Raw genomic sequence first — 15,847 nt, 5'->3', positions numbered from 1 at the left:
GAAGGCTGGCTATCTTTTACCCCTTTAGAGTTAGGTGCTGGACTGAAGAGGGGAACCCAATTTGTCTGCATAGTTAAAGTAATACTCAAAAAGGGTGTCAAGACTGGACTCAGGATCTGCAGGCAAGAGAGAGCCAAGATCCTTTTCTCTCTCGGCACCCAGAGTCCAGGCCCGCGAGGACTCGTTTCCACCTGCCGCGCCGTCGGGAGCCGGGAGGAGGCGGGGACCCGCTGTCCCAGCCAATGAGCGACGTCGGCGCTGGCAGCTGCCGCTATAAAGGGCTGGGGGCGGCGGCAGTGCGACCCAGAGCGCAGAGCGCGCAGCGCGGGCCGGTGGGAGGGAGGGAGGGCGGGCGAGAGGAGAGGACCCATCACCCGGCACGGGACAGGCCGGACAGAGGGCCCGCCGCAGAAGGCAGAGCTGCGGAGATCTCAGTCGGAAAGAGCAAAGAGCGACTTCTTCGGCCCCGCGGGGCCGCGCTCCGGGCACCCTCCACTGCGCGCCCGCTCCCTCCATCCATCTGCCGCCGGGGTCTGGCCGTCGAAGCACATATCCTCAGGCTCGGGTCAGTTCCCGGCCTTCGAGGGCGCCGCCGCCTCCATCTCCGCCTCTGCAGCGTCCGTAGCCGCAGACGCCCGGGCGGGACCCCGGCGTGAGCACTAGGCGCCCCCCTAGGAGTGCACGACCCCCGGAGCCGCCCTCGATACGGACCGCGCCCGCCGGGCACACAAGAATGGTCACTGTAGGTACTCCCTTGTCGCCGCGAGACGAACATGGGAGGGAGGGGCGGAGGCTGGCTCCACGGACACGCGAGGAGGGGGGGGGCCGCCCCCGCCCCGCCCGGCCCGGGGGGGGGGGGTAGGACCGCGCCTCGGGCCTGAGAGTAGCCAGAGCCGCATCCGGAGTTCTGAGTAGTGGAGCCTAGTCCAAGAGGCTTTGGAGAGCCAGGCTGTGTTCGGAGTGCTCTCGGCCACCCGGTGGTCCTTGTGGCTTCTCACTGGAAGGCTGTGGGGGAGGGGCCACGGCGGCGGAGGATGCTTCCAGCATCCCAGGCCCAGACCCACAGGCCGCCCAGGAGGACGAGGGCCACGATCGCCTACTGTTGGTCCGGGTAACGCCACACGGCATTCTCTGAGAGCTTTTTTTCGGGGGAGGGTGATGGAGAGGCGGGGTGGCGTCGGATCGCGCTGCTCTAGGCCCGGGCCGCACCCGAGAGGCGGGCATCTTCGTCCTAGAGCCCCGTCGACCTTGCGGCAAGCGGGGAGGGGAAGAGGAGGGGGCGCCCTGAGGCCTGGCGGCTGCTGCCGTGGTCCCTTTGTCTCTCCACTGGGCCGTAGCCTCGCGCGGGGCCTTGGGGCTGCGGGTGGGGGGGTAGTGTGGGAGGGGGCTCCCCGTTCCCCGGCTGCTGCCTCCGGGTGAGGGCGTCCGGGGCTGCAGCAGCACTCCATAAGGCCTCCTGCACGCGCCCTCCCCCGGCCAGGGCTCCGGGCCGCGGGGTGACCTTGAACGCGCCCGCAACTCGGGACGCCTGGCCGGCTCACGGTTGCTTTCAGCAGCCTCGGAGCTGGTCAGCTCCCGAACTCACGGCCCCGCCCGACATGCCACGCCCTGCCGTGCCACGCCCATCCAGGCCCCGCCCCTAGGCCCCCTGGACCTGGCCTCCAGCGAGCCCTCGGACCTCCACCCGGCAGCCCGGGCGTGTCCCGGGGCGGGGCTGGCCAGTGCTCACCGCACCCTGGCTCCACCCCCGCCTCCCTGAGCGACTAGCTCCCCGCGCCGCGGAGCGTCCTTTGTCTGGTCCCCGCGCCCAGCCTACCTTTTCCGCTCTTCGGAGATCTCTTCCTGTGTGTCTCTGAACACCTAGTGTTGTTCCCAGCCTCTTTTTCGAGGCGTGGTTTGCACAGTGGGGGTCGGGAAGCTCAGTAGTCCGTCTTGGGTCTCCTCTCTCCTGGGCCCGAGCACCAGGCCACCCTGGCTTTAAGAAAAGACCACCTCTTCCTCATGCCTTCCCAAGGGCTCAGCTTGCTGTGTGGCCTCAAGCTGTTTCCTTACCGTCTCTGGGCCTCAAGGTGCTCATCCAGGTCTGAGAGCAGGAGTGTAGCCTCCTGGAGACACTCAGAACCCCTACAACAATATACTTCCAAGACTTCCCTCATTTGTTGTTCTGTTTGAAAAGAATGCGCAAAAGAGAAGAGGGTGTGGTCAGAGGTTACATCAGAGCCTGGAGACCCTTGGAGGCCTGGAATTTCCACTGGTGGTGGTGGGGACACTTAAGAAGAGACGCCTTGAGGAGGAAGTGAGGGGATGACGGACTCAGTGGGGGGGGGGGGGGGGCTCGGAGAAGTAGAAGGAAAGGGGCTCAGAAATACGAGGCTCTGTCTGCACCACGTGGTGGCCCTGACTTGCTGTGCTTAGATAGCCACTCAAAGCCCTATTGTCACCAGTATCCCGGCATCTGTCACTGTGACTGGAGGCCAGAGGCCCAGCTGGAGGCCAAGGGGGTCTGAGGAGCAAGTAGCTTTAGGTGTGTTGTTGACAAATTCCTACCTCAGCTCTGTGTAATTGGGGGTAAGGGCAGTTACAAAGAGGGAGTCTGCAGGGAGGGGGTGCATGGGGGAGCAGCGGAAATGAAAAAGAGTGAGGGGGGACTTTAAAGCTAGAGTGAGAAACAGGCCCCCAGGAGGAGAGGGAGGGGGAGAAGGTCCTCATCAGTCAGCCTTGCCTTTCAGACTCCCCTCTTTTCTGACTCCCTCCCTTCTGCCCTGGACCAATCCTCAAGGTCCTTCTCTGATGCTTCAGTGCCTCCATTGCAGGCCACACAGTTACAGAGGGCCAGGGCGCAGACGGGTGTGGCTTCTGCCAATCCCATTATCGGCTTAGGGGCCCAGTTGGTTCAGCTGTGAAATGAACACCAGGCCCTGCCCAGCTAAGCTCGAGCAGAAGCGGTGAGAGAAGCAGGCTGGGCAACCAACCCCTCGGAACTCAAACATCCTGGTACCCCCCAGTGTCCCTAAAGTTGTGGACAGGATGGCTGCCAGGTAACTCCATAGACTCTGGGGTCAAGTCAGGTGTCCTGCTGACTCAAAGCTGGCAATATGGCTCAGCAGATGCATGCAACCAACTGGGCCAACCTGAGTTTCATCCCTGGAACACAGAAGATGGAAGGAAAGAACCAACACCCAGAAGTTGTCCTTACATCTCCACACAGGTGCAGGAGCACACACATGCACACACAGGCCTGTCTTTGTAGGCTCCAGAGCAAACACTAACTTCCTTACTAAGAAATGGAGCAAATGGTCTCCACTTTTCTGTATAGTACTGAAAGTCTAGAAACATGTAGCTGGGAGTGGTGGCACATTGCCTTTAATCCCAGCACTCGAGAGGCAGAGGCAGGTGGATCTCTGTTACTTCAAGGCCAGCCTGGTCTATTTAGTGCGTTCGAGGACAGTCAGAGCTACATAATGAGACCGTGTCTCAGAAGAAAACAAAAATCCAAACTCCATATGCTCAGTGCCCAACACACCTACTGTGGCTCCAAAAACTAAGATGTAAAGCTTCACTTCTGGAAGAGAAGCCTCAGAGTGCCTGGCACGTGCAGTGTCTTATGTCCAACTCCTAGTCTCCTCCCCACACACAGCAATGCTCGGAGCCCATTAAACAGCAGGTACACAGTACGGCTTTGCTCTCCTGGGATGCTTGCTTATCCTCTTATTCTGTTTTGTTTGGAAGACAGATATTATTTGTTAGATTCCAAGGTCCTGGGAGTTACAGACATGGGCTAGGCATGCCAGTCTTGGTTTGCTAGTTTTCTTCTGTTTTGTTTTGTGGTGGTTTTCATTTGTTTTTGTAGAGCTGGGGCTCAGACCCAGGGCTTTGTACATGCTAAGCCGGTGTTCTACCTCAGTTAGGCCTCCGTGGCTGTCGCTACTATTATTGGCCTTTTCTTTCTTCAGTCCTAGATTTGTATTTTTAACGTTTGTTACACTTTTAAATTAGTTGATTTATGTGTGAAGATGAAAGGACAACTTGCAGGAGTTTGCTCTCTCCTGGGTGGATTCCAGATGTTGAACTCAAGTCTTCGGTGGCAAGCAAGTTTATCTGATGAGCCATGGGTTTGGGTTTCTGCTCTGCCTTTTCACGCGGTGCAGTCCCTATGTGTTCAGTGGAGAGAAGACGATCATAATGTCTAATGTTAGGAGGATTTCTGGAAGTTTCTCATGAAAAAAACTGGGCAGAGGGCTCGGTGGTGGAGTGTTTGTCTGGTATGAGTGAGGCCCCAGGTACAATTCCTGGTACTAAAGGAACAATCAGACAAACAGAACGGGTTAGCAGGCTCTCAGAACACAGCTGTGCTAGCAATAGAGTATTACTATCAGGGAACCTGATTGCAGGCCTCGCAGTGTTCACTGTCTGACAGCTATGCCCATGGCAGACATTACTAATACGCCCAAGATTGAGTCAATGCAGAACATGTTCCTTTAGAGACTGGAGGTGGCTTTGTATTTCTCTGAGAGGATCACAGTAGGCAGCCTCTCTGCTGACTTGGAGGTCAGAGTTGACTCCCTATGACTCCTGTCCCTTCACCCTGTTATATCCAGATGCCCAGGGCCTTGCACATGTGAGACAAGGGCTCCTACCACTGAACTACACCCAGCCTGTGTCAGCCTTTCTAGAAGACAGAAAGGCAGCTGGGCCTTTCAGTGCACAACTATCACAACAGCTACATGAGAAGTTGACAGAAGACCCTTTTTAAAGTTAACTCATTAATTTATTTACATCCCAAGGGCTGCCCCAGCCCTTCCAGGTCCAGACCTTTTAAGCCAAAAACCCAGGAGCCACCACAAGGGCAGGATGTACAGTTTGGTTGGGAGACTGCTTCTTGGCCTGTCACAAAGCCTGGAATGGATTCTCTGCTCCATTCAAACTAGGCATGCCTGTAAATCCCAGCTTGTGGAGGATGGAGACAGGAGACTTAGAAGTTCAAGGTCAGGGACCAGGAGAAGGCTCAGCACGTAAAGGCACTTGCCACCAAGCCTGACAACCTGAATTCAGTACCAAGGCATAGGAAAGAGCCAGCCCTCGTGAGTTGTATTGGAATCTGTGCTCACTGAGGCGGGGCGTTCTAAATAACGCTTTGCTGAGTAAAGCAGAGGCTAAGAACCTTAGAAACCTGCTAGCTGAGCCCACAGCAGAGATTGCTGACTGCACTCAATGCTTTCCAGCTCCCCTAACTTGGGGCACTAGACTCTTCCCCAGGCTGCTGTACCCCGTGATCTGAGCTACGGCAGTGTGGACGAAAGAGTCTCAGAAACTTTAGGCAGCATCTGAGAATGCACAGCTGGGCATTTCGAGCTAGTGCCAGTCCTGCATGGTTGGCAAGGATTAAGCAAATTCTTTTATTAGTGTGTGTGCAAATATGACGGGTGTGTGTGTGCTACTGGAACCGTGTGAAGGTCAGAGGACAGCGGTCTGTTCTCTTCATTCATCTTTACACAGTGCCAAGGTGAAACTCTGGTCCTAAGACAAATGCCTTTACGCACTGAGCCATCTCACCGCCCCATCAAACACTTGTTTTAAAAGAATTACTTACAGCATGTGTGTGTGTGCTGACTGTATGCATGTTTATGTACATATATGTGCCTGGTGGTAGTACAGAGACCAGAAAAAGGCAGTGAAAACACTAAACTGGGGATACAGTTATGAGCTGTCGGGTGGAACCGAACCAAGTACTATTAACTGCTCTGCAGCCCATCAGCCAGCACTTTTGTGCTGCATGATATGGGCTTTGTTTTTGGAAACGTGGTTTTGCCTGGAATTCGGCATGTAGACCAGGCTGGCTTCTGGCTTCAAGCTCACAGAGATTCACTTGCTTCTGCCTGCCTAGTTCTAGAGTTAAAGATGTGTGCCACCATGCCCAGAATTTATTTATTTATTTATTTATTTATTTATTTATTTATTTATTTATTTTTTTGGAGTGGTAGGGTCTTGATATGTCTGCTGCGCTGGCTTTGAGTCAAACTTCCCATACTCCTGCCTCAGCTTCTCAAGTACTAAGATTACATGCTTGGGCAAACCTTTCTATTTTTATCTATTGACTGTGAGGGGAGTTGGGGAGTGTTTGCATGCACACTTAGGTACTTGCCACAATATGTATGTGGAATTCAGAGAAGAGCTTGAAGCAGCTGGATCTTCCTCTATGTAGGTCCCAGGAATGGAACTAAGGTCTTCAGGCTCTATGGTAGGTGCTCTGACCTCAAATAAAAAGGAATCTCCAGTTTCCTCTATAACTGGATCATATTGAGTGTGAGTAGCAAGTATAGATGGCACCAGGGGGCTGGAATGCTGCAGATTTGCCCATCTGGGAACAGCCTAACCCTCATGCCGTTTCACAGCACCCTTGGGATCGATGCTCTGAGGCGTCTTGTTGGTCTCGTTTTGTTTTTGTTAGCCTAAAACTTGCTATATAGACCAGGCTGGCCTCGAACTCACAGAGATCTGCCTGCCTCTGCCTCCTGGGTGCTCGAATTAAAGGTACACACCACCACACCCAGCTCATTTTATTTTTTGAGACATACTCTCTGAAGTCCAGGCTAGCCTTGAACTGGTATATGCTGCTGAAAAGGACCTTGAACTTATGGTCCTCCTGCCTCCAGCTGCCTAGTGCTATGGTAAGAGGCATGTGCCACCACCCTCCACTTTTTTTTTTTTTTTTTGATACACAGCTCATTGTAACCCAAGCTGGCCTTGAGCTGTAGTGGTTATCTACCTGAAGATCCTGTAGACCAGGCTGGCCTTGAACTCAGGGTTTCTGCTGCCTCTGCCTCATGAGTGCTGGGGTTAAAGACATACTGAGCCCTGCCTGCCACAGTCCTTTAATTCTACTGCTTGGGAGCAGAGGCAGATGGATCTCTGTGAGTTTGAGGCCAGCCTGATCTACACAGAGTTACAAAATGATCCCTGATCAGGGATACACAGAGAGACCATGTCTGGAAAAGAGACAGACAGACACACAGAGAGGTGAGGTGCCTGACTGGTGGCTTAGAAATTAAAAGCACTTACTGCTCTTGCAGGGAACCCAAGTTCCCAGCACCCATGTCTCACACCTGTCTCTAACTCCAGCTCAGGGGATCTCTGACCTCGGCTGGCATCTGCACTCACACACCCACACACAAACACACAATTAAAAAGAATAAAAATAAATCTAAACAGAATACAGATAGATGTGTTAGCTCCATGCCTTTTAGGGCTACATAGCAAAGCCCTGTCTCAAAAAGCCACCTTCCTCCCCCAAAATTACTTCATTAGATACAGAAAATGATTCAATAAGATGCAATATGATTCTTCAAAAACTTGGCAGAACAGGCACTGTAAAGCATCGTTTTGATCCCAGCTACTTAGGAGTTTTGAAGTTTGCAAGTTTGAGGACAACCCAGACAGCTTAACAAGATCTATATCAGAACCTGGGGGAAGGCTGGGACCCAGCTCAGTTGATAGAGTGCTGGCCTAGTGTGTGGTGGTGGTGTCTGCCCCAAATCCTAACACTCAGGTTCAGGAGTTCAAGGTCATCATGGGCTACTTTGGAGTATAAGAGGCATTGGCTCAAAAAGAACATAAAATGGCCAGAGAAATAAGACTGTGCTGCTCTCATCAGCATGGATGGGAACTCAGGCTCAAGCCCTGATGAAAGGGGAAATCTAGGAAAAACATTCCTTCTTTGTTTTTAACTGCTAGGGCTCAAACAGAGCCTTGGTCATCTTGGACAAGCACACTATTCCTGAGTTACAGCTCAAATATTTTCCCAGCAGAAAATATTTCTTCTCTTTATTTAAAAATTACAACTACTATTATTTGTGTGTGTGTGTGTGTGTGTGTGTGTAAGGTAGAGAGTGAAAGAGGGTCGCAGGACAACTTCAGAACTTGATTCTCTCCTTCCAGTGTGGGACCTGGACCTGGGGATCAAACTCAAAGCTGTTAGGTTTCTGAGGCAAGTGTCTTTACCCACTGAGACATCCTGCTGGCCCATTCCATATTCTCTCTCTCCCCCTCCCTCTCTCTTTAGGAAAGGATTATGGTGAACTTCTGACCTGTGCCCCTCAAATGATTTGGGGCTGTGTGTGCCACCACCACACCCACCTCCAACTTATAACCTTAACTGGATAAAGCTCATCTAGAAAAAAAAATCTCTCAACTCCAATTTAAAATTGTTTAGTGTATATTCACTGCATGTGTGAGCATGTGCGTTTCATGGTGTGTCTGTGGAAGTAAGAAGACAATGGCAAGGATGGGTTCTTTCTTTCCACCATGTGGGTCCAGGGGGATCGAACTCAGGCCACCAGGCACATGAATCTGCTGCACCATCTTGCTGTCCCTAGGGGGAGAGTATCTGTAGCTAAGCTGATTATGGATCTGTGAAATATTGGAAGCATTTATTTGTCTCTTTGGGGCTTTTAAAAATATTTATGTATTTTTTACTTATGTGTACGTACTTGTGTGAGTTTATGTGCACCCAAATACGCGCGAGCCCACAGAAGCCAAAACAGGGTGGGGTGTCAGATTCCTTGGAGCTGCAGTTGCAAATGGCTGGAAGCAGGTGCTGGGAGTTAGACCTGGGTCTCTGCAGAGCGACCACCACTCTCAACCCCTGAGCCGTCCGTCCCTCCAGCTTCCTATTTTGGGCTTTTGGATGCACGATCTGATTGTGTAGCTCCAGTTGGCCTTGAATTCATGGGTCCTTCTGCCTCAGTCTCTTAAATGTTGGAATCACACATATGCATACGTAAATGCCTCCATGCCCAGCTGTCTCCTCTTTTCCTTTTGGAGCCAGAGTCTCACTGTGTACCCCTGGCATCCAGAACGGCATTGAACTCACAGAGATCCCCCACCTCTGCCTTCCTCGTGCTGGGATTAAAGGTCACCAGCAAGCCAGGCGGTGATCTGGGGCCAGCCTGATCTACAGAGTGAGTTTTGGGACAGCCAAGCTACACAGAGAAACCCTGTCTGGAAAACAAAACAAAGGTGTGCACCACCACACCCCAGACAGCTTTTTTGTTTTCAGCATTTCTTTAATACCAGGAATAAGATCCCTTGCAGTGAGCACCTCATCTCCACAAAAACATGACAGATACAGTCTAGAAATTAAGAAATAAAACTGTTATTCTGTGTAGATGTTTTATGTTTTACAAAAAGAAGAAAAGAAATTCAAATCAAAATCATGGGAAAATTGTGGGAGCAAAGAGTAGGAAAATTATGCAGGAAGGAATAATACTGACACACTCGAGATGGGAATTACTTCTAGTGAGAAAAGAAAAATAAATCACATTAGAGAAGGGCTTGGCTGTGGCTTTATCACTACTGAAACTGTTACATGTCTAGTGTTTGTTTGATTTTGGTTTCTTTTTTCTTCTCTCATTCTCTTTAAAATGGTCTCACTGTATAGCTCTGGTTAACCTGGAAGTTGATACATAGGTCTGGCATTAAAAGTGTGCCCCACCAGACAGGCTGTGACTACTTTTCTTTTTGTGAAGAGAAGTGTTCCTTTATTATTCTGAAAAGTCCCAGGCTGATTTTAGGAACTTGCTTGTTCATATGGAGCAGCTGCCTACTTTCTCCTGCTGTAACAAAATTCTTGAATCTGAATACTTATTAAGAAAAGAGGGAGGCCAGCTGGTGCTGGTACACACCTGTAAATACCAGTACTGGGGAGACAGAGGCAGGAGGATCTCTGTGAGTTCCAGGATGGCCAAGACTACACAGAGAAACTGTCTTGGGAAAAAAAAGAGAAAAGAAAAGATGAGAAAAAGAAAAGAAAGGGGACTGGAGAGATGACTCAACAGTTAACAGCAGTTAAGAGCAAGCACTGGCTGCTTTTCCAGAGGACTCAGGTTCAATTCCCACATGGCAGCTCACAGCTACCGGAAACTCCAGTTCCAGAGGGATCTGACATCCTCACACAGATATATGTGCAGGCAAAACACCAATGCACATAAAATAAGATAAGAAAGGAAGAGAGGAAAGAAAGAAGGAAAGAAAGGAAACAGGGACTGTGAGTTGGTTTGGCAGGTAAAGGTGCTTGCTGCCAAGCATGACAACCTGGGTTGAGAAGCGAGAACAGACTCTCACAAGTTGTCTTCTGACCTCCAGATGTGTGTCAGGGCACATACACAGTACATACCATACAATAAACAAGCAAACAAATTTAAGTCTTAAAACATTAAAAGAACCAGGCAGTAGTGGCGCACGCCTTTAATCCCAGGACTTGGGAGGCAGAGGCAAGCAGTTTTCTGAGTTCGAGGCCAGCCTGGTCTACAGAGTGAGTTCCAGGACAGCCAGGGCTGCACAGAGAAACCCTCTTTCGAAAAGAAAGAAACAAAGAAAGAAAGAAAAGAAACTCTAAAAGAAAGAAAGAAGTTTGGAGTGTTTGCTTCTGTTAGGGTTCACCGTGCAGTCTAGGCTAGCCCCAGAGCTGCTGCAATGGTCCTGCTTTAGCTTCCCCAGGGCTAGAATTACAGACATGTGCTACTGTGTCAGGCAACAAAAACAGATTCTATTACCTTGGCTTTAGAGGTTGAAAGTCCAAAAGCAGGTGAGCCTATGTGGTCATCCTCTGGAGGCTTCTGGTTAGGTCACAATGTGGCAGAGGTGGGAAAGGAGACCACCATGCCATCCCTGGGAGCATGCGCTAACCCCCTACTCTGAAGGGTAGGAAAGCAAAGAAGGAAATGCTGAGTTCAAAAGGGCCAGGCACATGTGATGGTCTATTCTGCACAAAACCTAAAGGGACTTGCAACCTTGCAACTTACAGAGATGCTGTTCCAGCTCACCCAGCGCTCTCTCTTCTAAAAGAACCTAGTCTTAGTCTCAGAGTCTCTCTCTCTCTCTCTCTCTCTCTCTCTCTCTCTCTCTCTCTCTCTCTCTTTCTTCTTTCTCCCTATTCCCCTCTCTCCTTCCTTTTCTCGCTCTCTCCCTCTCCATCTTCCTCTCTCAGATTTTTAAATTTATGTATATGCACTTAAGAGTGCAGTACCTCTGGAGGCCAGAAGAGGGTATTAGATTCCCCTGAAGGTAGAGTTAGGTGGCTGTGAGTCTGGTCCTTCACAATAACTCAAACTCTCTTAACTGCTGAGCTTCGTTCTCGACCCCCAAACTACCCACTCTTGAGAGAACTGTCCAGGGTCCCTAAGAACATCAATACCTTCCAAGGTAAACACTTCCTGCCAATGACCTGATTACTCCCCACTAGGTCCCATTTCTTAAAGGATCTACAGCCCAGCCACACTAGGCCCAACACACACACTCCAGCAGAGCCAGACCATAGCTTACAGTGTCTGTGGGCTAAGAAGCAAACGCTGGTCCTCACCTGTCTTAGGCAACAGTTCCACCACTGAGTCGTATCCCCTGACCTTATACCATATTTTGGTTAGGTTTTGAGACAAGGTCTGAGGTCTGGTGACATTACTCCTACATCCCCGCACCTGGGTGGTACAGGCAGGAAAATTGGGAGTTCAAAGTTGACCTTGGCGACACAGCAATTTTTGAGACTAGCCTGGGTTACATAAAACCCTCCCCCCCCCCCAAAAAAAAGGGACAAGGTCTGACTGCTTAGTCCAGGCATCCTGAGTACTGGGATTATAAGCATGTGAGATACTTAGCCTTATAAAGCACTTATTTTTTTATTAATGAAAAATGCATTACCTTTTAATTTTGTTTTGTGTACATGCATGGTACACTTGTATCATGGTCTTCTTGTGGGGAGTCATAGGACACTGTATGTAGCAGTCAGCTCTCTTTCCCCCTCTCTGGGTCATGGAGACAGAACCTGGGTCTTTAGGCTTACGTGAAAACACCTTTACTGCTGAGCTGTCTCTCCAGTCCCACAAATAATTAAAATAAAAGAAGACGAATATAGGCAGGCATGGTGGCATGCCTATAATCCTGGAAATCAGGAAGCAGAGGCAGGTAGGTCTCTGTGAGTTCAAGCCCAGCCTGAGCTACATACCCAGACCACCTCCAATCAGAGAGACAAGCAAACAAAATCTAGTGGAAACCATTACCCCCTGCATTGATTAAATTCATGTTAGACATGTCTAATCCATCTCCAACCCGTCCTTCCTGCTAGCCCAGTGATGGGGGCTGGGCGGTGAGCGGGTACGACCTGTTTTCTCCAGCAGATACTGGGGGCCATGGAGTCTCAGGTTGGGGGGGGGCCGGCCGGCCCGGCCCTGCCCAACGGGCCACTCCTTGGAACAAATGGAGCCACTGATGACAGCAAGACCAACCTCATCGTCAACTACCTACCCCAGAACATGACACAGGACGAGTTCAAGAGTCTCTTCGGCAGCATTGGGGACATTGAATCTTGCAAGTTGGTTCGGGATAAGATCACAGGTGTGGCTCTCTCTGTGTGTGGCCCCAGGTGGGAAGCAGGGAGGGAGTGTGACCTGGGTGGGGTACCTCAAGATGAATGGAGCCAAACGGCTCTCTGGGGAACACATTATCATCAGAGTGGGACAATGTCCAGTGGCTGGGTTTGTTGGGGACACTGGGCAGACTAGGGAAGTCACTCTTCTGGTCCTCCCACAGGGCAGAGCCTGGGCTATGGGTTTGTTAACTACTCTGACCCAAATGATGCAGACAAAGCCATCAACACCCTCAATGGCCTCAAACTGCAGACCAAGACCATCAAGGTGAGTGTCCCCACTCTGTGACACCTGCCCCTCACTGCTGTCCCTGTCCTTCCCATCATCCCCCTGCTCCTGAAGCTTCAGCTCGCTCCTTGTTAGTTGCCTGGCTTTATCTCCTTACTCACCAGTGTGAGAGATTATTGTATATTTTTAATATCCTGTGTATGTGTGTGCATGGTGGAGATTAGAGCAAACTTGTCAGAACTGGTTTTCTCCTTTCACCATGTGGGTCCCAGGGATCAAAATCAGATGGTCACATTGGCACCAGTCCTTTTACCTGCTGAGCCATTCCCTGGCTGGAGAATACATTATTGACAGTATATCACACTTTCTTTGAAAGATAGGGAATCCGCCAGGCCCAGGAGGTAGGACAGAGTGACCTGGGCCCCATGGACAGACCCCTGCCCTGTCTTTGTCCTGGAAAAAGGGGTGTGGCCCATCTGCCATCTGGAATCTAATCAGGGACTGGGGAGGGGGCAGGCTAGAATGACCCCTCCCCCACCTTTGTGCAGCGCCCCTCCCCTATGGCCTCCCTTCTCAGCAGCAGCTGCAGCTGGGACCATGTGAGCCCAAGTTCCCTTGGGAGAGATCACCATGGAAACCCCCCTCTCTAACTTGGCCTGGGGGTGTTTGGACTCCTCCCTTCAAATCTGCTTCAGGACCCCTGGGGAGGCCAGACGGAGGGTGCCCATCTGGCCCCCAATTTATCATGGGAAGAGAAGTATAGGAATCTTTTCCTCTCCCCAATGTGAGGAGAAGAGGAAGAGGTACCACTGGATGAGCCTTTCTGTGGGTCAGCTTGACCCAGAAGCTCTGGGGACAGAAGGTGGACCCTAGTGCCTGAAAGTGAATCCTCAGGTATGCCAAAGAGTGGATCATGACTCTGGTTGTGGGACACAGTGTGTATGCAAGTGACTGTTGTCGTGGGACGGGTCTGAATAATTACAGTTTGGAGTATAGGGCAGGGAGTGTGGCTCAATGGTAACGTGCTTACCCAGCCTGGAGAGGCTCTGAGTTCTACAACACAGAAATTAACAAATGAATGACTGAGGGTAGGGCCTGGGAGAGAACTCAGTTGTTTGTATTGCTTTGAAGACCTGAGTTTGATTTCCAGAACCCTAGTCAACAAACCAGATGTGTAAAGCCAGGCATAATGGCACATAATCCCAGAATTTAGGATGCAGAAACAGGCAGATCTCTGTGAAGTGGGGCTACCCTGGTCTACATAACAAGCTCCAGGGCAGCCAGAGCTGTATGAGACCCTGTAAAAAAAAAAAAAAGATTTGGCATCCTTGGCTTGTACCTTAGTACTGAAGGTGAGGCAGGTGGATCCCTGGCACTCCGTCTCAAAGGTGGGCAGCTCCTGGCACTCCGTCTCAAAGGTGGGCAGCTTCTAGTGACTCTTAAGGTTGAACCCTGGCCAACACAGGTACACATCCTCATACACAAGATTTGAGGACTGGGGCTCTGTTTTGGCAAGTAACACTGACCCGACCAGTGGATCCTAGTTATTCATGGGGGCGAGGAGGACCGCAACCTGAAAGAAGAACAGGCGAGAGAGGGAAAGGACTCAAGCAAACATTTGCTTGTCAAGAGACATGTATTTGAACATGAAATTTTTTTATAGTATGCTTTACAAGGGGAGGGGGTAAGAGGGGCCAGGTGGTAGAAAAGTACAGAATCTTCTTGGCCTGTGCCTTGAAACATGTCATGGTCTATACGGTACACTGCCTTGAATTATGATCTACCTGCTATTCTTCAGAAGATATGGTACACTGCTTTGAGTTATGGTCTCCCTGCTATTCTTCAGAAGATATGATACACTGCTTGCCAAGCAGGATCTTGCAGTTGCCAAACTGCAGGGGACATTGTGCAGGTGGAGGAAGGTAGGGGGTGAGTGTAAGGGCGAGGGTCCTGGCTTCTGACATAACACAGACCTAGCAGCTCTCTAGCACCACACACCATGGGCACAAGCCTGCGATTCCAGCATTCTAGAAGCGGCAGCCAGAGCATCAGAAGTTTGAGATCACCTTTGGTCTCATAGCAAGTTTGAAGCCAGCCTGGGCTACATGAAACCCTGTCTCAAAAGACAAAGAGCAACAACAACAGACCAAGTGACTATGAGTGTGCAGACCCTGATGTTAATGTGACACTACAATTCCTGTTGTGGCTTCCAGGATGTGCCAGGGGACGTGTCTGTTGGAATGAGGTATTTGTGTGGCTTGGTGTGGTTGTGTGTGTCTCCTGTGCTGGGTTTCTGGGCCCTGCGTGCTGTAGGGTTGGTGCAGGGGAGCACTGATTGCTTTCTTACTATAATTCTGGAAGAGCAATATTACAAGCATGGCAGTGGCTTTATGACATCCTCGAACTAGTTGTCTCACCAAAGCTGGGCAGTGAACAGTGTCCAGTGTCCAGTGACCTTGTCGATCAGGTCTAAATTGTGCCCTGGCAGATCCATGCCAAAATGTTTCCAGATAGTTGGGTGCCCCAGGTCCCATCCTGGTGTGGAGTAAATGAAGAGCATAGCCTATGCCTACCCTCAGACACCCAGAAGAACAAAACAGGCCAAGTAATGGCTGAGGTGTTGTAAGATGAAACGTTCCCTGGGGAGAAGCATGCATGCCTACTCACCCCCAATAGAGATCCCATGACAGACCAAAGTACAGTACCACCAAAGTCCAACATAGTAAACTGTGAGTCCTATTGGGGTTCCTTACAGGAATATGGGGGAGGGGTACTTACAGAAGCAAAAGTGACTCAAAGACAGCTGCATCACCAAGGCCCACCCCAGCCTGGGAACCTGGAGCACACTGCTTGGCTTATCTGAGTCTTCTTTACAGTCTGTTCTGTTGCTTTCAGGGACTCTCAGCTTTTACCACTTACTCTGGCAGGAAGAGGCCTAGTGAATTTGATCAGTTTCAGGGACTTCCTGAAACTATTTTGAATTGTTTACTTTCCTACCCAGGATGGAATGTTTCACTGTTTGGCAGTACCTCACCCCTTCCTCCCTGTCTTACAATTCTTCTTGCCCCCTTTCCTTCAATGATCCCTGAACCTATAGTTCAGGTGACTATAGATGTTCACCTGTGGCTGAAAAATAGGCCACCATGCCAGAGCAACTATCACTTGTTCTCAGGAGCTTACCAGCCTTTATGAGTTGAGGCTGA

The 15,847-nt window shown here is 50.6% G+C and overlaps 1 protein-coding gene across 1 annotated transcript in view; it reads left to right on the top strand.

Annotated features, from left to right (window-relative positions):
- Window positions 1-700: 700 nt before the first annotated feature.
- Window positions 701-15,847, top strand: part of Elavl3 (ELAV like RNA binding protein 3) — a 30,363-nt gene continuing 15,216 nt past the window's right edge. Inside the window, exons 1-3 of the mRNA XM_028763813.1 lie at window positions 701-742; window positions 12,165-12,384; window positions 12,580-12,683. Of these exons, the coding sequence (XP_028619646.1) occupies window positions 734-742; window positions 12,165-12,384; window positions 12,580-12,683 (333 nt within the window). The 5' untranslated portion in view covers window positions 701-733. The remainder of the gene's footprint in view (window positions 743-12,164; window positions 12,385-12,579; window positions 12,684-15,847) is intronic.

This window comes from Grammomys surdaster, unplaced genomic scaffold (genome assembly GCF_004785775.1).
Source record: "Grammomys surdaster isolate TR1022 unplaced genomic scaffold, NIH_TR_1.0 140, whole genome shotgun sequence".
NCBI classification, from domain to species: Eukaryota; Metazoa; Chordata; class Mammalia; order Rodentia; family Muridae; genus Grammomys; species Grammomys surdaster.
Note: the sequence above shows the minus strand (reverse complement) of the source record. Positions and strands in the feature narration are given on the sequence as shown.